The following is a 23008-nucleotide window of genomic DNA, read 5'->3' as shown; positions in this document are numbered from 1 at the left end:
TGCACCAGTAACCCACAAAAAACTCTGTAAATAATTAATGAAGTGCATCATGCAAAATGTGAAACAATGCAGATGCTTCGAGATTTATGATGTTAACATTCCTTGTACAGCAAAAAATCGGCCCAACTTTACCTAGTATGACGAATTGATAAGGTTTTGCTTAAACTAGTAATGAATATTAATCATTACTGAGAATTATTCAGGCATGACGAGAATCATGTCAATAATGACATTAAGTGCATAGATGATGCAAGTTTTGTTACTCTGGCTGTTATACTGGTTGAGTTATGGCCCGTAGTCAGTTTTGTTTAAACAGACGAGTTTAGGTCTCAGCTTTAAATGCATTTCAAAAATAATTTCATAACATTGAAGTACAGTATTGAATAAAGAATTGCAGAGACTAAAATTAACTACATGTATATTAAAATTCATTATTGAATGTTAAGTTATGAGCACTTCCTAAATTTATAAATTGTTACATGGTGAAAGTCTGGTGATGAAAGAAGTTAAAATATGTTAAAACGTTCATTTTTCAGAGAAGATCCGCCAAAAGCAGGACCAGGATGTAGACAAACATGGCAAATCTTCGTCAAAGTCCCTCAGTGCTATTGAAGAGTTCTGTGAAAAATTCGACAAATCAGTACGCCAAAACTATATAAAGGTGCGTGTATATGTATCTCATATAGTAATTCTGGGTTAGTTAATGTCAGAAAATGCCGAGTGACAGTACATTACAATTATTAAAGTTTTGATGCTGTTCACAATAATTATTAGAATTATAAGCGTTTTTTGTACAAGTTCATTCATGTGGATGTTTTGAGATTACGGACCTCATAGTTTGGACAGGAAATGATATATTTTATAATTTATTTCACTGTGCTCGTGGGTATAAAGATATCTTTGCGTAAGCCTAATGCTACTGTATTATTAATTCATAATATCATGATTTGGCTATTAGCAAAAACTAGGACATCGTCTTCACATTTTGAGGTAGATGTGGTCGTTAAATCTGCCGATATTTATCTTTTTTCTGCCCATTTAATAAAGCACTTGATTAATGTTTCCTGCATAACATGTTCTAAAAATCTGATTTCATCAAACTGTCTTTATTAAGTATACTTTATCCGTAACTGAAATCGTATTTTGATAAATGTTTTACAAAATCCTAAGATATTTAATATTGCATTCCGCAGTCACTGTGATACAAAGATAGACTTCGTCATACACAATATCTCCCTAGGAAGTCTGTTTAAGTCACAAATCGTAGTTTCAAATTTTTGGTGATCTGATTTTTTAAACTCAGTAGGTGGTCTTGTCTGAAACAGGAAATCTACACTGAAAATAATAATCGTAGCCACACAGGCAATTAAGTTTTGAATTGAAAACAGGTCTCGATTGTTAACTAAACATGCACATTTTCTTCCACTGGATTATAATTGGTTGGTCGGGAAGTTAGGTGCAATATCAGTAGATATAGAACAAAAATATAAGTTTAGTCTATTCTATGAAATTTGTTGGTATTTCATCAAATTGCTGAGTCCATTCAGGGCTCCCGTTTGGTACTAAGTGATTTAGGAGATGATATGTTTGATAGGTCTCTTGTGTACGAGAGAAACAGAAATAAGAAAATAAAATGCTGAGAATATCAAAATCTGGGCTGGGTTATGATAAATTATTACCTTTCAGTCATGTTAAAAAGTCTGAACAGAATATTTTGACCCAAGCCAGTGAGATATTGTGAAGATTTTCTCAGGGTAATCTACAATGGGCATCAGTTGGGGGTGATATGGTTTATTTCAAACTCAATGAAGTAATCCGCCTTTAACACAACAGTTGTCTACATTTCTCCATGCCTCGTGCTATAGAACATTACCCCACCAGGCCTGTGTGCGCTTTTCATTTAAAACTTTTCAACAGTAGGAGGGCAATTAAATTTTAAGCAAAGAATGTGATTCAATCTATTTAACTGAGGGAGAAAAAATCAGTGAAGAAAAAAAAGGGGAAAACAAATTTGGGCCAAAAAATAAATGTTTTGGTTAGGGTTACATCCTTTTTAAAAACAAGTAGGTTAGGCAGTCTTCTTAAAAAAAAAATTAATTTTTTTTTACGTAAGATTTTTATTGTCCTCATTGGAGAATGGTGTCAAAGCAATCTTCTGTATAAAGATATAAAGGTTTAAAACCACATATTAAAACACTCACTAAAAAAAAATAAAAAATTAAAACTATCTAAAAACAGTAGGGTCAGGGTCTATTTCAAAAAATTAGGTAGGGTCTGGTAAGGCCTAAAAAAAAAATACATTTGGTTCGGGTTACCCGACCCTACCTACGGAATAGGCGCCGACCCTACCGTTTTTATAGTCAGTTTGAAAAAAAAATGAAAAACTAAAAAAAAAAAAAAAAAAAAAAAAAAAAAAAATCGTTTTTTTTTAATTGCTTTTTAATATTAAGTTTAAACCTTAAATGCTTGTACAGAAGATAGCTTTAACACCATTCTCCAATGATGAAAATTATATTCTTATATAAAACCTAATAAAAAAAAAAAAATAAAAAAAATAAAAAGCCTACCTACCCTACCTATTTTTTTTAAGGATGTAACCCTAACCAAACAATTTTTTTTTTTAGGCCTAACCTGAACCAATTATTTTTCTAGACCTTGGGTTAAGAGCTGGCTGCTCTCTCGGTATTTTGATTTGTACTCCATAGTCTTTCTTGACTCAACCGTGCATGAACTTAAGTTCATTTATAAACTGTGGGCATGTTAATTAATCTTAGTTGACAATCATGGTATTTCGTTTTAATTTATGTATTTAATCACGAGGAAGGTTGACAAGAACTGTTGAATATTAAGTGATTCTTGGTAAAAACTACATTTGATTGTTTAAATTACCAACTCATTTTGATAAAACATTTCTAATCAAATTCTTAATGTCAAAATTTATCATTTTTGGGGATCATGTCATTTCAAATGTTTTTTGTCCATTAATTTTATCTTAAAAGCATTGCATTATATCTTTATTCAGTAGTAGGCACTTGAGGAAATCTGTGGTTTACCATAGCATTATAAGGTCACCATTATTTTCTTACCAAATTTTTAACAGGTGTCCAAGTGGATTGGCTATTTTAGTGGTCTACAAGTAGCAAGTCTCTCAAATTCTCATTTGCAAATGTTATTAAATACAGGAAGTTTGGATCAACAAGCTGTTTTTGTAACAGATTGTAATTTTGGTTTATTACAAGCCAAGTTTAATGTAATATGTCTTACAAGAGCTAAAAGATACACAAATATACTTAAAATAGCTTGTAATTTTAAAGATAGGTTAAAAGTTTCTGCAAGTTAAGTAATAGTATTTGTTTTTGATTAACTAGTATTGAATTGGCATAAGCCAGGCACAGCCCAGCTGTAGATTTAACTGGTGTATAGCAAACTTCAGTATTAACTATCTTAGTGTTTGTGTTAATGTCTCTTTACTTGCGCAAACTGCTAAATAACCCAATGAATAAAACCAATTATTGGAAATGCGGTGGCCGTTTTCATCAGAAACCTTCCAAATTGTTAAGTCAGGTGATCGCATTGAAGTTAATATGAGCATAAACCAATCAGAAATCCTCTGCAATTTTTCATCGAAAACGACCTTGGATTTATGGCGGTACACAAGTAGAAGTAGTTCCTAAAATTAATAATAATATTATTAACCAACTGTAGTGTTTAGATGTGTAATTTGTACTCAGTTCAAATTGATTCCTAGTAAAGTGTATTATTGCATAAATAATTAATTTTCCTATGGGTTAAATCCCAAGGTTTTACTGCTTAATTGAGATTACTACACAATTAATCTACTTGCAGCGTAGTTAAATGTAAAGAATTCTGACATTGTAAACCGTCCAAATATATACGAGGTTTTTTAATGGAAAAATTGGCCGAGGAGTTCCGATTGCAGCATTAACTCTAATTTTTAATTTCATATTTGTTACTATTTGCTGTTTCAGCAAAAAAACTGTTGTGTTCAGCAGAAAATCTTCAAATTTGTTTAAATGGTTAACCATGATGAATTTATTTTTTTTGCACATTAGTTGAATACCGCAAAATAACTTAGATAAGTGTAAGTTGTCTGATTAAAAGAAGGAAAGTTAAATAAAAAAAAATTATCTTTAAATTGCAAACTATATTCTATTTCAATGCTATCCTATATTGCTGTGGAGCTAACGTTTTCCTGTATGAATGTAAATAAGACAGATGAATGAACCATCGGTGCCTCTTAGTTTGGCGGAAATGTCTTAGTTTTTTGCCTGGTAATCAGACAGTGATTATAAGTCATTAGAGGTGTAGATAAGAAGTGAGAGGTCTGTGGAAGAAATCAGTCTTGTATCGAGTTGCTAATAAACACAATCGGCAATGCATGGCCGCCTATCAGACAGGGCTTGGAGCTATCAGACCACAGGTGAATCATTCCGTCAGCTGTAGATCGGCATCAAGCCCACTGCATTTGGCATCAGTAATGACTTCCTTTAATAGCCCTAGATAGTGGCAGTCTGTGATTTTAAGAAGATGTTTCAATTTCGCCTTTAATTTTGATTAATTTCTGTTTTAATCTTTATTTGAAATGACATATCAAGACACTGATGGTGTTTTTAGGAACATTTTGTTTGATGCCAGATAGCTTAAATGTACAGGCAACTATGGTTTTATGCGATATGTATCTCGCATACATGGTGTGTAGAAATTTCCAAGCATGTATGCAGATTTGACAGTTTTCTCAAAACATTTCCCTGATATAACGTCTTGGAAATAAGTATGTGATCATTTTTGCTAAAACTTATGTTTGTTAAGGAAAATAAGTAAGGATATGAAATAAACATAATAACAAAAAAAAACTTAATTTTTTTTTAAATTCATTTCAGCCGGCTACTCTCCAGTTGGGAGGTGGGGTTGGTCCAGGCGGTAACCATGGTAATGTTGGAGGAGGGCCAGGGATGTCAGGTCCAGTTGGCATGCAGGAGATGGGCACACCGCAGAAAGACATGAAGTTCCAAATGGGCATGGGAAATATGATGGTACGTCATGCTTATAAATCAGTCTATTAGCTCATCTGGCTTTCGAAGAAAATTAGTTGAGGTATTGTGATTGTGTTTATATTGTATTTTGATTGTGTTTATATCGTTGTCATCATGCAAACTCTTTCACCTTGGCCATTACTCTAAAACCATAAAAGATATTCAAATTTATGAAACAAGGCACTCTGACTTTGACAATAAATGAGTTATTCCCCTTTTCAACATAAAATCAGCAGAGTCTCACCAAAGAAGTTTCAGGATAGATCCTCGTTTGGTCACTTCTTGCAGTTAGAGTTATCAAGATTTTCGGTTCACCAATATGTTTTAAACACAATGACAAAGCCATTCTTTAGAAGCATACTAATCATTCATATCTGCACCTGGCAACCTACAGGTATTGCTGCCGGGGGAAGCTACTTAATAAGAAAAAATTAAATTGTGCTGTTTAAGAAATATGTTTTTTGAATGTATGTATTTCATCTTTAAATAGCATCATCTCCGAATGTCTCCGAATGTATTCTTTTTGTCATGTTTATTAAAAGGCAATTAAATTGATTTAAGATGGCTTTGGATATTTCATTATGGGTTAGCTTTATGTAGGGAAAATCTTGTGTATTACAATCTAGTGATCAAGCTTGTTTCTAATTTTGGCATAGTTTTTCGGTCATATATCTCGAGGGCGACCGCAGTAAGATGGTACCAGTGGCTCTGAATGAGTGATAGTAAATCTATGTATGGATAAGTATCTTTTAAGCTGCTATATAACGTTTTCAACTTGTCCTTGGATTGTCAGTTTTATGGTACTTTCAATATGAGAAATTACCTTAAAACAAAAGATAAAACAAATTTATGATTTTATTCCTTGGTCTCCGAGTGCCTTGAAAAGACTTGACTTAGTTAAAATAAAGGTTTATGGTGAGTGATCATGCATTGAGCATTTGATAATATTGGAATTTTATGAGTAGAAGTTTAAAGTTTATGAAAAAAAACAAGATCTAAAGTTAAACGATTTTACATAGCGCCGTTCGGATTACGAGATTCTCTGTTAATATAGCAGTTATACACTAAAAAAACCTTATAAATATCTTATTTCGCTGTTATATTAGGTTTTAAGCAAGTTAAACGCTTAATTAGATTAATTATGAACCAGTATATAAAAAAGGTTTCAGAAATGCGGGAATCTTGTCCCAGGTGTTCGCAAGGTTTCTGTTTTTGTTATATTTTATAAATGGATAGATTACAGCTAGTATTCAAAACTTTGTTCCGACTTAATGCATCCAAAGTTTGGAAAGTTTTAATCAAAATATTTAACAAATCCATTAAATTTTGGGAAACATTATTCTTGATGGTACTTTGGATTAGCTGGCACTATTTGTGAAATATCGTAGCCGAGCTATGCAAATATCTTCAGTAATCTGAAAATGATTCATGCTGTATTAAACTGAATTGTCAATATTAGAATCCAGGTCCTTATAATGGGGTAGGAGGTTCTTATCGTTATAATTTTGAAAAGATATGTTTTTACAATAATGATTGGACATGTATTTTTTGGTGATCAGCTTGTAAGATTTTGTGACAATTTTATCTGACTAAAGATTATGCGAGGTACATAAACCATTGCGCGGCTTTTTGTTGACAGAGGGGTTGGAGATATTGTCCATACGGTTCATTGACGCTCAATACTTCCAGATTCAAGTGTAGATACAATTGTCTAAGAGGGCGGAGTACTTTATGAACCTTGTACAGCGGCAATTAAAGAATCGATTAAAGTATGGATTCCCGCTAATTTTAAGAAATCGTTCCGAGTTTGATATCAATTTGTTCACTATTTTGCAATAAAGTACTTTTAATTTAAAGCTTGTGGTATTACTAGCCTTCAATTTTAAACAAGCAGATGTAACAAAGAAATGCCTAAATGCAAACAGGATGAGTAATATTCATTTTTGAATAGATAAGTAATCAATTAAGTATACATCCAGGCAATCAGCTTAGTTTGTAATTTACAAACAAGCCAAACGAGACATTATGTCTGCAAAACAGATAGGGGGAAACCAAAATTAAAACTAACTACAAGTATTAGCTTTAATTCTGTCATACCGTAATTGGTATAATAAACGCCCTTAATTATTGTTCTCAAAATTTTCTTAATATTATTTTATTCATCATATTTTTTTATGCACCTCTAAAATAGTTAAATAACTGTTTAAAAATTCATGCATAAATGTAATTTTTTATCCAAAATTTAATCATACTGTTTCATTGGTAATAGGGATCATGACTTTAAGAATGTAAAAGGTTTGTTTATTTACTTTTTTCATTCCGTTTAACAAAACAATTACGGTATTTGTATGATACAGATTAGTAATATGTTTGTGGTTTTAGCTCAAACCCTGGTTTCTTAAAATCACGGTGGGATTTGAGGGTTTATCGCTGAGCTTGTTGTGCTCAATTTAGAGTTATGTTGCGTCCACAGGCCTTAAGTACATCTGATGATCTTTACACTGATTAGGAACTAAGGATGGTTTGGAGGTTTTCAAAACATGTCAAAAACACATTCCACCAACACCGGCATTCAGCATTCAGCGCTCGAAATTGGACAAAGACGACTTTAACAAAATAATGACAATACCCAAGTGACATTTTGTAATTTGATAACAGTCAGCAGTTTTATTTTTAAATAGAAAACTCAGCCCAATTAAAAACTAATTTAAGTTTTCAATTAATCGTTTACAAAGAAATCCTTAATGCATAAGGCAGTATAAAAAAGTGAAAATTTGAAGGAACATGGAATTCTAACATTAATAAAATCGTATGAATACAAGCATGCATGATTTTATAACTGACCCAAGTTAACATAATATTTAGGACACATGGTCTCTTATTTAATTAAAAAATACGAATAAACTACTTCTGTAACAGCGGTACAGATGTACCATTTACATTCAGTAAGTGATATGCAAATGTCATAACACCTGGTTAGAAATAATAGTTCATAACGTGTACAGGGTGAAATATGGTTTACTTTCACAAAAAGGTGTTCCATTGTATTTATTTTCATCATGAAGAAAAATTATACTAGGTTTTGACCTGGTATATAAATCATACCACACAATGGGCCTAAAGTTATTCAGCAATGATACAACCATGTATGATATATGAAGCAATAAAATTTATTCACTATAGCTCCTAGCTTTACTTTAGATATTTATTTTTCCTTGATTTTGTTGCCTTGGTGGTTTTATCAGTCATCAATTTAAAACTTGAAATTAACATAACTATGCAACCCCAAATGTATACATTGAACCAGACTAGATAGAACACATAATACTTTGCAGCAAGTGCCATAACTCTGGTTGAAATAGGTTGTGAGTTTTGAATTATGCCCCTTTACCTGCAGACATTTTAAGTGGCACTGTGGTATGAAATATTAACCATTTCTTCTTTGCTGTACCTTGATATGAAACTTAGTACATTTCTTCTATGGCTCAAGTGGTATGAAACTTGGTACGTTTTCTATTTATTGACTCAAGTCACAAGCTGCACTCTGGTATGAAACTTAATACATTTCTTCTATGGCTCAAGTCTGAAGAAAAACTGCGGTATGAAACTTGGTATGTTTTCTCTTCATTGACTCGAGTCACAAGCTTCATTGTGGTATGAAACTTGGTACATTTTCTATTCATTGACTCAAGTCACAAGCTGTACAATGGTACCAAACTTGGTATATTTCTTCTTATGTGACTCAAGTCCTTGTTCTCACAAGCAGAAAGCAAAATAGAAATACTTCATTTTATATTATAATTTTAAATATATACCAAATATCTGAAAAAGAGTAAATAAATGTATTTTTTCTGAAGTGGAGGTGGAATAAAAAAACAACAGATATTATTTTTAAACCAGGATGTTTTTGCATGTTCATTTTCCCAGTTATTTTAGGAACAACTTGGTAATGACCTGAAACACAGTTGTATAAACATTAAACCAGGCACAGTGCCTGCAGACAAGGCGCTCTGAACTGGCGTGCATTTCAAAATAATTAAATTTGCATGTTGTTTACTGTTATGTTGTATTTTTCAAACTTGAAAAAAATGTTAATTATGCGGTTTAATTATGAGGCTCAGTTTTTGTTTATCAGTTCATCCAAGTAAAAAACAGCAGCTATCTGAATAAATTTAATCAGTTTCATGAAAAATAAAAAATAAAATAAATGATACAGTAGTGAAGATAAAAAACAACACACTGAATCTTTAATACTAATGTTATAAGTAATAACATATTAAGTTATGTATACCTAAAATGATGGTTTCATTCTTCAATGATGACAGCGAAGATGGAAACAACAACACCCGCCTGCAAACTGCAGGCTCTGGGTTTTAGAATGCCTTTACATCAAATTATCTTTCAAGTGCAGATGCCCTATAAAAACTCTCCTAATGTTATATAGGCTCTTGCATAAAATGAGGCTACTACTATTAGCAGCTGCTTACAGAAGTCATCGAAAACTAATTGAAAACTGTAGTCATCATCTTCAAACCACTTGTGATCTCATTATGATGTTCAAGGATACTGTTCCTGCCTGCTGCTGGGGATTGGCCACAGTATAGTTCTGAAAGGTGGAAGACTTTGGCTGTTTGGTCTTATAGGTGGAAGACATTCGCTGTTTAGTCTCAAAGGTGGAAGACATTCGCTGTTTAAGACATTGGCTGTTTAAGACATTGGCTGTTTGGTCTTGAAAGGTGGAAGACATTGGCTGTTTGGTCTTGAAAGGTGAAAGACATTGGCTGTTTGGTCTCAAAGGTGGAAGACATTTGCTGTTTGATTAAGACATTGGCTGTTTGGTCTCAAAGGTCGAAGTCATTGGCTGTTTTAAGGCATTAATTGGCTGTTTGGTCTCAAAGGTCAAAGTCATTGGCAGTGTACGACATTGGCTGTTGGTCTCAAAGGTGGAAGACATTCGCTGTTTGATTAAGACATTGGCTGTTTGGTCTCAAAGGTCGAAGTCATTGGCTGTTTTAAGGCATTGGCTGTTTGGTCTCAAAGGTTGAAGTCATTGGCAGTGTACAACATTGGCTGTTTGGTCACGAAGGTGGAAGACATTGGCTGTTTAAAGATGTTGGCTGTTTGGTCACAAAGGTGGAATACATCTTTTTGGCTGTTGTAGATGTCTGCCTGACACCCGATAGGTCTCCAGCACATTAAAGAAGGACACCAGTACAGTTTCTGTCTAACGTAACATAAAAATTAATCAGATTTTTTTTTTCATTCCTGCTACAATTGGTTCTTCAAGGTTAGGATGCGTTAAATTATCATTTGTGCTGTTTTGGTCAGGAAGTAAAAAAACCTCATGTTGGTCAGGAAATAAACTTCATATTGTTTTATTTGCTTGAACAAGTCTTAGTGGTCTTAGCGGTGGGTGGGGTCTAGTGGTAGCACACTTGACAGTCAACAAGTCTTAGTGGTCTTAGCGGTGGGTGGGGTCTAGTGGTAGCACACTTGACAGTCAATCACGAGTCGCATGTCTGATCCCCTGCTTCAACACTAAAACACAAATTATTGTGTGGGTGGGACTATAAACAGGAGTGCCTTGTGACAGACCTCTATACCAGGAAAGGTCTAACCATGGGCTAACATTCTGTCTATGCACTTTGCCCTACAACCTTAACAATACGGATACTTTCTCTTGAGCCAAATTGTTTTGCCCATGTATAGGCTATATAGTGGCACCATAAAATAAACATACACGACACTACTTTATAGAACAAAAGGAAAATTGGATGTTACATTTTAGCATTTATTCTGTCCTATGCTGTAAATTGGCTTGACCCCATTTAATTACTGATTTATTTTGTCCGTCATATTCTGTATGTATGTTGATATTTGTGTCCAATTTCCCTGTTTTCATCACAATTTGCCCTCTGAAAACAATTCCGTGCTAAAGGTTAATTAACTGTATATAATGGCAAACCAAATACCTTTATGTTGACTGTAATTTATGTTAATAAATGGAGCCATTAAACTTAACAAATGTGAATAATCTGAACGGTGAAAGCATTTCCATGTGTCAGTTATAATAACTCATAACTGGATGTAATGATACATATGTCAGATTTTCCTGTTTTCATATATATTAAGCAGACAGGGAAATTGGTTGATGTGTAGATACGAAGATTGTTATATATTAAGTGCATTTTCTAAGGGCAAAATAAAACTTGGTGCCTTTTATTTTAAATGGTCTTTTTTGTGGTGTGTGTTTTTCAAAGAATATAAGTGGAGGTATTATCATTACCATGGTTTCTTTGTCAGCAGAGTGCAAAAACTTAAATGTCAAAACTTGAATACCTTCAGCAATATTATTATGAAGTTTGGTATAGATGTTCACTATGGTAGCTGCATACACATGTATAGCAGCAAACCCTGTAACGCCTTCTAAAGGATGTGATGTGTTATTCCTCTTTATTGACCGAGTTACAGACAAGCATATAGTATCTAACTTTGGATGCTCTTGTTATATCTTTGTATTAAGGTGTCTCTTCTATTGGCAATGTTCAAAAAGTGGTTGCCGATTGTTGACTTTCAGCTTGCAGTGGCGATTAACCGACTCCCGCCAATAATCGGCCCACCACCACTTAATGCAAAAAATTACTTATAGTCCTAAGTAAATGGTGTCTATTTTCACACGTGGCATTTTTTCCTCCCTATTCTTCATACTTTAACATAGATGGTTTACAGAACTGAGTTTCTATTAACAATAATGACAGAGCTGAGTTCCTATTAACAAAAATGACAGATTCATTCCTGTTCCTGGGACATTTTATTAACTTGCAATAAAGTAGCAAATTATTTGTACTCTAATGGGTAATTTTCTCCACCATAAAAAGGTAATGAAATTGCTCATATTTTTATTACAGAAATAACAACAAACTTTCTTGAATCATCAATAAACCATGACAGGGCTGCTATAATGATTGTCCTGATTTATGTTTAAGTGTTATTTTCCTGAGCAGTATTGAATTAATAAGAGTAATGATGGTTACGCAATCAATTTAACCCTCAAATATAACGCAAAATCAATTGTATCTAAGTTTGGCGAGAATATATTTTATCCTTTAGTTGACATTTTTACTAGAACTCAATAGATAAAATCATGATTGATTATTGTAAACTTCTATAGATTAAATCGCAATTCAATGCTTCAATAGAGACTGGGAGTTTTGGCCCATTGCTTTATTTGTGTGGTTTTAAAACCACTCTGGCGCCTGCTTAGAAAACAAAATCAACTGCAAACCCATTTCCTGAAACATACAACAGACCTGTGACCTGTTTTAGTTGTGCAATTAATCCCCGGCACTAAAGTGGGTAATAATGATTGTATACTTATAATCTAAATGCAGCCATGGGTTTTCGATAAATGAGAGACCTTTAAAAACGGTGAAAAAGAGTATTTCTATTGTTTAATTGTTCGAACTGTTTAGAAGTAGTTTCTAAGTGATAATAACGTCTTATACGCATTTATTCTGTTAGTATGTAAGATTTAATTCATTGCTGTTCTTGAAGTGTTTAATCGTTTAAACTGTCTAGAATTAGTTCCTAAGTGATAATTACTTCTTATGTGCATTTATTCTGTTAGTTTATAAGATATAATTAACAGCTGCTCTTAGAATCATATGGAATTACCTAGTTGACCAATTCTTCATAAGCTTAAATGTCTATTGTTATGAATAACTATTTCGTGATGGAATAAATGCTAATAGACTTTTCAGCTGTAAATAAAATGTCCAATTTCTCATTTTGTGATTGATGAGTACATTTGAAAACAAATGAAAATTACCAGGAAATTTTTTTTATCTGCTTTTAGCATGTAATTGTCAGAAATAGATACGGCAACGATTATTCTTAAATTACATAATATTTAAAATGCCTGTGTGATATTGCTCGGAAATCAGTCATGTTGTCGGTCGCCATGGGGCCTCTTCTCTCTAACAAAATGGTTAAAGATCGAGTGTGTTGTCAGGTCCTGGCCATTTAGATCACCTCCATGGCAGTTTGTTCCGAGAAAATGTCATTTAGTTGATTAAACTGAAATGAATAATTAGTGTGGAATGGGCCATGTTAATACAGGTTGAGTACAAGTTGAAATGCTTTTCTCGGCTTTCTAATGTTGTTCAGTCAGGTGCACCTTTTTTTTGCTTGTCTGGCTCCTCAAAGAAATAAAGTTAATGTCTTGTCAAAGGTATTGTCTGCTGCGTTTCTGTGTAGACTTTGGCCATAATTCAAAAATTGTTCAACATATTGATATCGACACGAAACTTGTTACACTAGCTACCAATGACGATGCATCATTGTCACGTTTTTTTACCAATACAGGGAAACTGACCATCATTATAATCCACTTCAGTGCTTTTGTTAACTCGAGTTTTGTTTGCTTTTATCATCGTTGTTGTCGTTGTCATGCAAATACTAAGATATTGCTGTTCACTACAAAAAACAAACTGAAACATGTTCAAGTTACTATTGCAAGTGAATCAAAATATTCACATGAAAATGTGTTTTGCATTGGATCATTTAAAATTCATTTTGATTAAAAAAGCTGTGTTTGTTTAATAGAGCCATTTACTCATGTAAGCTGTCCCTTTTACATTTCACGAAGAGGCCGTACATTAATTTAGCAATGATTTTGAATAACAAGTGAAATCTTTTTTATCCCTCCATTGTATGTTGGAGGGAAGAGTGAAGCAGATAACGTGCCTTTAGAATGCATTTCTATTAGATAATCCCGAAGCTTGTGCATAATTAATAAATCATGCCTTTGTAATTCAACGAATCAACAATATTGAATTTAACGGACTTTACGATGTCTGTCATTTTAACATGTTCGCGGTCATAATTATTTTTCTAAAACTGAACTCGGATATTATGCAATTGATTGGAAGAATTGGAGAAATACTTGTAACAATCAATAAACAGTTAGCGAGAGAATATTGCTTAGTTAAAGCATTCAGGCTGCGGATCAATCCAACACTTGATAAAGGTTATAGAAAACCTTTGAATATGTTTGCTGTTTTTAACAAGTGTAATTAATTAAAGACCGCAGGGTCCCGTGTACACTTTATTGAGTGTTCCGACAAACTGTTAGGGAAACTGGGAAGTTGCGGATTCCGTGGACGGATAGCCTACGATCTGTGACAAGTTTCTGTTGTATACAACACTTTTTAATAATCTATTTCCCCTTTCAGTATGAATTATACTGTACATGATATTACGCTAATATTGACTTCAAGTCCCCAGTTACAAACAAGATCAGGCCATATGTTGAAAATTAATAACTCCTTTTAATGAAAAGCTCTATTAAAATGACCTTTGGGGCCTTTTCTGTTTTCATAAATATTATTTGAAATCATTACATGATAATTCTCAATCATACCTTTGTCTTTCCAGCTTGTGACATTAATGGCACAATAATCCGTTTGCTGTTTCAGATGCACTATACATGAACTTGAATGTAAATCATGCATATATAATTTATATTATAATATGTAAATGAACAATTCCCATTTTGTATTTCCAGATGCACCCAGACATGATGTACTCTCCGCAGGCCAAGAAGGGGCTTGAGTTTGGGGGCATGATGTCTCCGGGCTTCAAGCTGATGGGAGATTTCGACTCAGTCAGCGACTGCGGCAGCATTGTCAGCAGCAGTAGCCACCCCAACAAGCCCGAGTCCAAGAAACACCCCAGTCTGCCAAAAGAGGTGAGGATAGTAGGGAGAATGGAAAAATGATTAATAATAAGGTGTTCTCTATAACAGTGCTTTCAATATTGCAACAAATTTGTATGTTATAACTTACATAGGAGTTTAATTTGTATAAAGCATTTAATATCAATCTGTAATGGGAGGTAACTTGTGTTACTCTTCATGAGAGATGCCTGGTTGACTTACCTCTCTTGAATAATTTGATGTCTTATTTGGTCAAGAAACTGTACATTCATGATAATAATTGCATTTTTTCGTTTCTTCAGGCTGTCGCTATCATGCTTGACTGGCTGAGACAACACAAGGACAACCCCTACCCCAACGATGACGAGAAAGCCATGCTTATCAAGCAAACCGGTTTAACCATCAATCAAATAAACTATTGGTTCACAAACGCAAGGAGACGGATTCTACCAAAATGGGCACAGCAGTGCAAGACATAGGCTTAAATTCTAAAACTGGTCATCAAGTATTATCAGCATTTATAGGATTATTTTTCAAAATTGAACTCATTTTATGTTTATTAAGTTGTAAATCTACTATTAATTTTTGACAACCATCAAAAAACTTAATTTTGTGAAAACAGTAAAATCTGTTACGAATATGTGAAGTTTGAGATTTTGTAGGATTTGTATATTGAATGTCAATTTCGATGATTTCTGTGAATGTTTAAAATTTAAGTTGTATTTTCATGTGGAGCCAAGCGATCTCTTAATGTTGTTAACTACTTTTAACAGAATAATTTGAATGGTGCAAACAAGTCATAATTTTTGTGCATTAATACTTTGTCCTTTTTTATGTAATTCATGTCACCAGTTTTGGAGGCAAGTTACAGATTCATAGAATCACATATTTATGCAAAGACCTATAACTTACATGACAGAAATAAGTGTGTATTAGTTGTTTCATTATGAAATGGACAAGAATAATTATGGAATATATTGATAAAAAAAAATATGGCTATATTGATTCAGAAAAATCTGACATTCATTTTAATGCTGTTCTGAAGAATATTTTAAAATCAAATTTTGCAATATAATTGTAGTTATTATTATTTATCAGAAGAAGAAACACACCAAGTTTTAGCTGTGATAAAAGGTGAAACTATTATTTGAAGGAAATTGTTTAAACAACAGTAAGAAGTATTGTTTTTCTTGCGTTAAATGTAGATTAGTTTTGCACTGTATAAAGTATGCAAGTTTTGTGTTTGTTATATTTTCATTCACAATTCAATTATTAAAAAAATCTTAGATTAATTTAAAAATTGCAAAATAATGTTAAAGAAACATGAAAACTATGTTTTTATTTAATAAAAATTGACTTGTAGTGTTTCAGATTAGTGAACAAATCATTTGTAAATTAAAACTCACGAATTCTATCATATCAGAATGTTCAATGTTTATTAACTATAATGTAATGTGATTTCAATTTCTGTGCCTTTTGCTTGTATGCTTAGCAACATTCACCTGCCCCACCGTAACAACCATTTTCTCTTAAGATCTCGCCTTCCAAAAATATCCTGCTGAATTTATTAAATCACATACAATTTTATTGAATACAATTTATTCGCCAATATGGCTGCATGATTTTTATTGAATTCTTTGCAGACATTTTTTCGACAGCACAGATGCTGATTTTTGGTGTTAAGATTTACGTGTTTGTCGCTTTATGCACTGTTTCTATCATGGCAGATTATTATATTATGTCCGTTTGAATATTTATTTTACATGCACATATGTTGGTCTGTTGATCAAAAACTGTTGAATCATGTTTGTATGTAAATATTTACATGTAAATAGTCTGAAAAAAAACCGATAGTGCTGTATTTAATTTTACGAAATCCTTGTTAATGTTTTAATGTACTGATGTAAAATATCTCAGATGAGATTACTGAACAAATTCTACTTTTAAAATCTTAATTATCACAAATTATTTTTAGAGGGAATAGCACAAGGCTGCTGTTATGCCTCTATCTTAAATGAGTAACAACGATTGCTTCAAGCCTGTGTAAGGCTCATATAAATTAGTTGTTGGAGGTTCATCCAGATTTGGGGGCGGCCGACGATTCTCCTTTTTTACATGTGAAAATGATACATCAACACCATAGGACTGATACCCTAATACATACCCTTTATCAACACGTTTATTTGACTGAATAAATTAAAGGGGTAGCTGAAAAAAGAGGGGGCAGGCAGAGATGAAAATCAAGCAATTAATTCATAGTCGCCTATTAAATGTAACGTTTTAACTGTTTAATGAACAAAGATTGTCACTGATCTATTCTTACCACATATGAATCTTGTCATGATTCTTACAAAGTATGTTGTCAGTTAAGGTTGTATGAAATTGTTACATGGATCTTGTGCCTTAGAGCCTTTAAATTTCACAGCTATTCCTGTGCCTTTATATGTATATTCACTATCTTTACAAGTAGTGCAGGTTGTCTTTAACTCTTTACAAAATCTGTGCCTTAGTAGTTGATACTTCATTTAATGTTGAAAGCTTGATGTAGTTTCTGTAAGGTTGTGTTGTAATTGTATGGAAGCGTATAAAGTATTATTTTATACTGATAATGTGATCTTGTAGTCATGCTGATAAGTTTTATTTTAACATGACGAATTAAAACATCACATGTAGTTCAATTTATGTTGACTTGTTCACTTATTATCTGGATTTCTTGACATGTGTTGTCGACAAATCCGGTTAAGCATGAATGTTCAAATAGTTTTGTCAATAAAAAGTAAGTTGTCAAATCCACTTAATAAGTATGCGATTTGATATAACTTTCGGAAGCATCAGGTGTGGACTGAAGTACATAATCACATCATTAGTATATACTTTATACGCTTCCATAACTTTGCATTTTGGTCATAACTATGACATCAGAAAAGAGCTTGAGCAAAAATTTCAAAGATATAGGGCGTAGAGTAGCGAATATGATCATGAAAGAGTAGTATGTCCTTTCACTTAAATATTCTTAACATCTTTAATTTGATAAACAAATAATACCTACTTGCCTTCGCTTCAGATTGTTTGCAAATGCACATGTGCCTTTAGTGTTCTACAGTATATGAAAAAAAGCAATATTATGAAATTTGGAAATATGCAAGAAAAACAAGCAAATAATGAATGCATGTGAATAATAGGGTACATAGCAAGCAGACATATTTTCCCGTTTAACTATCTGTTATTTTATTGTTTTAATTGTTAATCAAGTCATGGGCCAGTTTATTGAAACATGACACGTTTTATTTTAATGTTCTGTATTTCACAATGTTTTTCATGAATTGTTTTCTGAACATTTTTTTTCCAATTTCATTGCAAGCACTAAAATAGTTATTTGTTTTCATAGTTTATGTAATAATTTGCCTGCAATTTTGATAATGCGAAGTTAGGTGTATTTATTGACATCCTACCAATAATTTTGTAAAATTCATGAACATTTGGATGTTAATCTGTATTTTAATTTAACAACAGGGCCGGATTTCTTGAAACCTCCTAAGTGCCTTATAACAGGTATAAGCTAAGCTCACTATTTTTGTCGTTCAAAAGTTTGTGTAATATTTACTTCTTCAAGAGTTGTTATACATTAGATAAGAACTGTCTGTATGACAATCGCAATGAACCATTTTTTACTATTCAAAACCCATTTTAAGTATCTATCTTAACTAATTGAAATAAGCTACTTAAGCCTGTTAAGCTTAAGAGGTTTTGAGAAATTGGGGCCAAGAAAGCTAGTTTTGAATCTACATCATATTGATGGTCAGTTTCTATGTGAAGTTGTGTTAGTGAGTAAACTGGTTGTTATTACATTTTGTTGTTACATAGCAAAAGGCTTAAAGCTGTTTTGTTCCCTGGTGTTTTACAGTATTTAATTAAGTTTATCCTTAGGTTAAACATTTTAAATTGTTGTTTTTTTATCAAGCATTCTTAAATATTTTAAGGTGAAAAATGTGCACTAAGGTTAATGGCAGTGACATTGCTTATTTTTAAGTTTGCAACATGTGCCTTCCGCTAATGGCAGTGACATTGCTTATTTTTAAGTTTGCAAAATGTGCACTAAGGTTAATAGCAGTGACATTTCCTATTTTTAAGTTAGCAAATTGTGCCCTTTCGTCTATGGCAGTGACATTACTTCAAATGGAATTCATGCAAATGGCCTGTGTCTACATATCTGTCATACACAAATACTTTTTAGGTTGTTTTAAAGAGATCAAGTCTTTGAAGAATTTAAAAAAAATCATCCTATAATAATTGTAGAATGTATAAAAAAAATATAGTCATTTCTTAAATTTAAAATTATTGCGCTATAGATAACCTGTTTTTAAAATCATGAACAATAAACATATATGTTTTTGTCAATTTTAAGTGATTTTGAGATTCATATATAAAATAATTTCTTATATTCACCCTTCCAGAACAAAAGCATCATCATTTTAGTCACTGTACTGTTACCAGTGATTGTGTAAGCATGCCCTCTCTTTTGTACAAATTTTCTTGTGTTTTATTTTGTGTTTCTCACTCTCTTATGGCATGCCTTGTAATGATGTTTATTTAGATACATTTTTACTTTGATATGATTGACATTTTAAATCATAAAACGGAAATAAATATGTTTTATGAACAATGCTTGTTTGTTATCATATGTTTGGTGACAGCTATCCAGTTACCAACCATATCATGGACTTTTCCTTGGTTAGACTACAATATACTTTGTGTACATACTCTATGTGGTTTATATTGTAAGGATGCAAACGAATGGCAAAATTGATATTCAGTAATTCTTTCAATCGAATATTCGATTACCAAAATGATCTTTTATGAGTTGTAGTGAACTATTATTATTGGCTATTACAATTCAAATAATTCTTGTATCTTGTAGAGAGAGAGAGACGTATTTAGTTTACACTTTATAGCTAGTATTGCCTCTGTGTACAAGATACAAGAATCTAGATTAAAAGTCGGATACAAGAAACATTAGCTCTTAGCTCATAAGCACATTTCTCTTAACTGAGCAAGCTTTACCAGACATTGGTTACAATGTTTTTGACACATCTTGGATAAACTTTTAGCCCAGCCTATTGGCTCCAGAGACCCACTGCTCTGCCCACAGAGTTGTGTGTCAAAGTCGACCTGTTCTCCATTAACCACAAAGTCAACCAATTATTTTGCAATCTTTATCAAACTTGATGAAAAGTAAAGGGTATTCAAATACCGTTTGACATCCAGGTCACCCCTCGTATTTACAAGAGTTACGGGCCCTGTCTCAACAGGATATATATTTCGTAAACATTACGCTGATTAAGAGTGCTGGGACACACGTAAAGTTATATTGGCAGAATCTATACGAAATATTATATATTCTAACGGTCTTTTATTGAAACACAGTTTACGCCAATTATGGTGGTATGACTGGACTTTGATGATCTTAAGACTTACGCTCTTAATTGAAACGGGCCCAGGTCTTAGAAGGTTCAGACTTTTGACGATTTTTTATATAACCTTGTAAGATTGTCCAATCTTCACCAATGGCTAACATTGCGTCCATGGTAAGTTCAGTGACAACTCTTAGTACCACAGACTCAGGATTTCACTTAAGGCCTTGATCTCAAAGCGGAATTATCTTGAGTATCATAGTTTGCCAGTGTGCTCTCTAGTTTTAAGTACAACGTACTAAAGTTATGTCAGTATTATAGTTAGCCCAAATTTCTCGGAAATGGAGCTTGGGAATTTAAAAAAGAAATGACAATACAAAATTTAAAAATATGATTAATTCTGTTTCTTTCAGAAAACATCAACATACAAACATGGTTTGGGGCTCCAGTTTTTATTTTATCTTTTTTCAAAAAAATAAATTGGGAATTTATTTTTAAACTTGTGAAAAAATATAATTTCGCATTGGGAATGAGGATGAGATTTAGCCCCAAAAAATCTGTATGCGGTACAAATTTATAAAAAGAATCTGTATGAAATTAAATTATAACTGAACTGGAAACAGTTTTATTGGATTCGATTTTAATTTGCATTTACAAAGCAGTTAGTGATTATTTTAACTACATTGTTTATTTGCAGTGGCCAGATTGGTAACTATAAATAAACTACAGTATTTTGAATTATAAATTAATTTAGTGGACTAACAACAGGGTTTAAGTACTTAAAAATCAAAGACGAATTAGGGCGATCAAATTAAACCTTAGTTTCATATCACTGCTACAAATATGATTTTTATTCTTATTTATAAATGATAATTTGATTTGATACAACAACTAGACCAACCAATGAAAAATGTGAGAAAATCGTATTTATACGTATAATACATTCAGTTCAAAATATCTGTTTTTCGTGCAATTTGTATGCATTTTGGTCACACCAACCAGTTAACTATTTTCCGTCCCTTATGCCTCAAAGAGCATGAATCTGTACACGAGTTGGTGACGGAATTCTGTGAACTTGAATGAAAACTTTAATCTATCATGTTTTGTTTTAGAAAGAAAATAATTAGTATGAGTTTTTCTGTGATAATATATAGTCTGGATATATAATAATAGCTTACCAGGTGAGTCATACGTGTTTTATTAAGTGGTACGTGTATGTTCAACTTTTATATAACGTATAAAAGAAGAAAATATCATTACTTTAATTATAATCCAACTCAATCTAGTTGTTTGATGTCTCTCTTCCACGGGGTCGTGGGTTCGAGCCCCACAATGGGCACTTTATCATGACCTCCCAAAGTGGACACCACTACAGGTTTTTACCTAGGTAACAATCTTGAGCTCCAACGAATACCATCGAAATTTACGTCTTCTGTTCCGTAAACATCACACAACCCCCTTATTGTCGACTGTTTTATTCCTATCTTTCATTTTAGAAAACAATAAATTAATGTGTGCCCATGCCGTATGCACGGTATGATTATTGGTGTTTTTTTTGCGCTAGATGACGGATTGTTCATCTTATTTCTGGTATGGTTACTGCATACTGTCTCAGATTTTTTTTATCAAACTATAAATCTGCTATATCAATACCGAGCACCTTAAAACATCGCCTTCTCCTTCTCCTCTTCCTCCTCCTCCATCTCCTTCAATTTCTATCTCATCATGTTCATATATACGTTTATATATTTCGTAGGCCTTCCCTGTTCTCGGATCTCAAAGTTCTTGCTTCTATCTCATCGTCCTCATAGTTATCGATTCTACCTCATCATCGACTCAGTACAAAATTATACATTATCGTCTTCTACCCAATTAGTCTCTTTGTATTTGATTCTACCCATTCGTTCTCAAAGTACCCGGTTATACTTTATCGATATCACGGTACTGGCTTCTAACTCATCCTCCTCCTTGTTCTCGATTCTACCTCATCATCGCCTCTGTACTAGATTATACATTATCGCCTTCTACCCCCACTGGCCTCATAGTAATTGATTCTACCCAATTGTCCTCAAAGTTCTCGATTCCACCTCATCGTTCTCAAAGTACTGGCTTCTAACTCGTCATCATCATGATACCATATTAACATCATTCTACCTCATCGTTCTCATTGCACTCTCTTTTACCTTATCATCGACACAGCACTCTTTATACCTTATCATTATCGTAATTCATCGTTTCTATCCCATCGGCCTCATAGCAATCGATTCTACCTCACCGTTTCTATAGAACTCGCTTTTACCTAATCATCGATACAGTACCCTTTATACCTAATCGTTCTTGTAATTCATCGTTTCTACCCCATTGGCCGCAAAGCAATCGATTCTACCTCACCGTCTCTATAGAACTAGAATTCAAAGATTTTACCTTATCATTCGCAATGAACTGGTTTCTACCTCTTTGGCTTCACAAAAATTAATTCTACCTCATCGATCACAACGTATTTGAGTCTACCTCATCGATCACAACGTATTTGAGTCTACCTCATCGATCACAACGTATTTGAGTCTACCTCATCGATCACAACGTATTTGAGTCTACCTCATCGATCACAACGTATTTGAGTCTACCTTATCGTTCTCTAAGGACTTGCTTCTAAGTTCTAACTCATCATCCTCATAGTTCTCGACTCAACCTCATTGACATAATATTACTCGATTCTACCTTATTATTCTCGTATTACTCGCTTCTATCTCATTCTCCTCATAGAACTCATTGTATTTCACGTCTGCCATATGGTTTGTATTGTACCCGGCTATTTATGTCAGATC

At 33.0% G+C, this 23008-nt stretch overlaps 1 protein-coding gene across 4 annotated transcripts in view; it reads left to right on the top strand.

Moving 5' to 3' along the window:
• The window catches only part of LOC128234421 (homeobox protein 5-like), a 43930-nt gene extending 24496 nt beyond the window's left edge, over positions 1 to 19434 (top strand). For all 4 annotated transcript variants that reach the window (XM_052948657.1, XM_052948658.1, XM_052948656.1 and 1 more), the window contains 4 exons: positions 537 to 661; positions 4902 to 5054; positions 14620 to 14802; positions 15072 to 19434. In XM_052948657.1, the coding sequence (XP_052804617.1) occupies positions 537 to 661; positions 4902 to 5054; positions 14620 to 14802; positions 15072 to 15248 (638 nt within the window). In that variant the 3' untranslated portion in view covers positions 15249 to 19434. The remainder of the gene's footprint in view (positions 1 to 536; positions 662 to 4901; positions 5055 to 14619; positions 14803 to 15071) is intronic.
• Positions 19435 to 23008: the final 3574 nt, after the last annotated feature.

The sequence above is a fragment of the Mya arenaria genome, chromosome 5 (genome assembly GCF_026914265.1).
Source record: "Mya arenaria isolate MELC-2E11 chromosome 5, ASM2691426v1".
Classification (NCBI taxonomy): domain Eukaryota; kingdom Metazoa; phylum Mollusca; class Bivalvia; order Myida; family Myidae; genus Mya; species Mya arenaria.
Note: the sequence above shows the minus strand (reverse complement) of the source record. Positions and strands in the feature narration are given on the sequence as shown.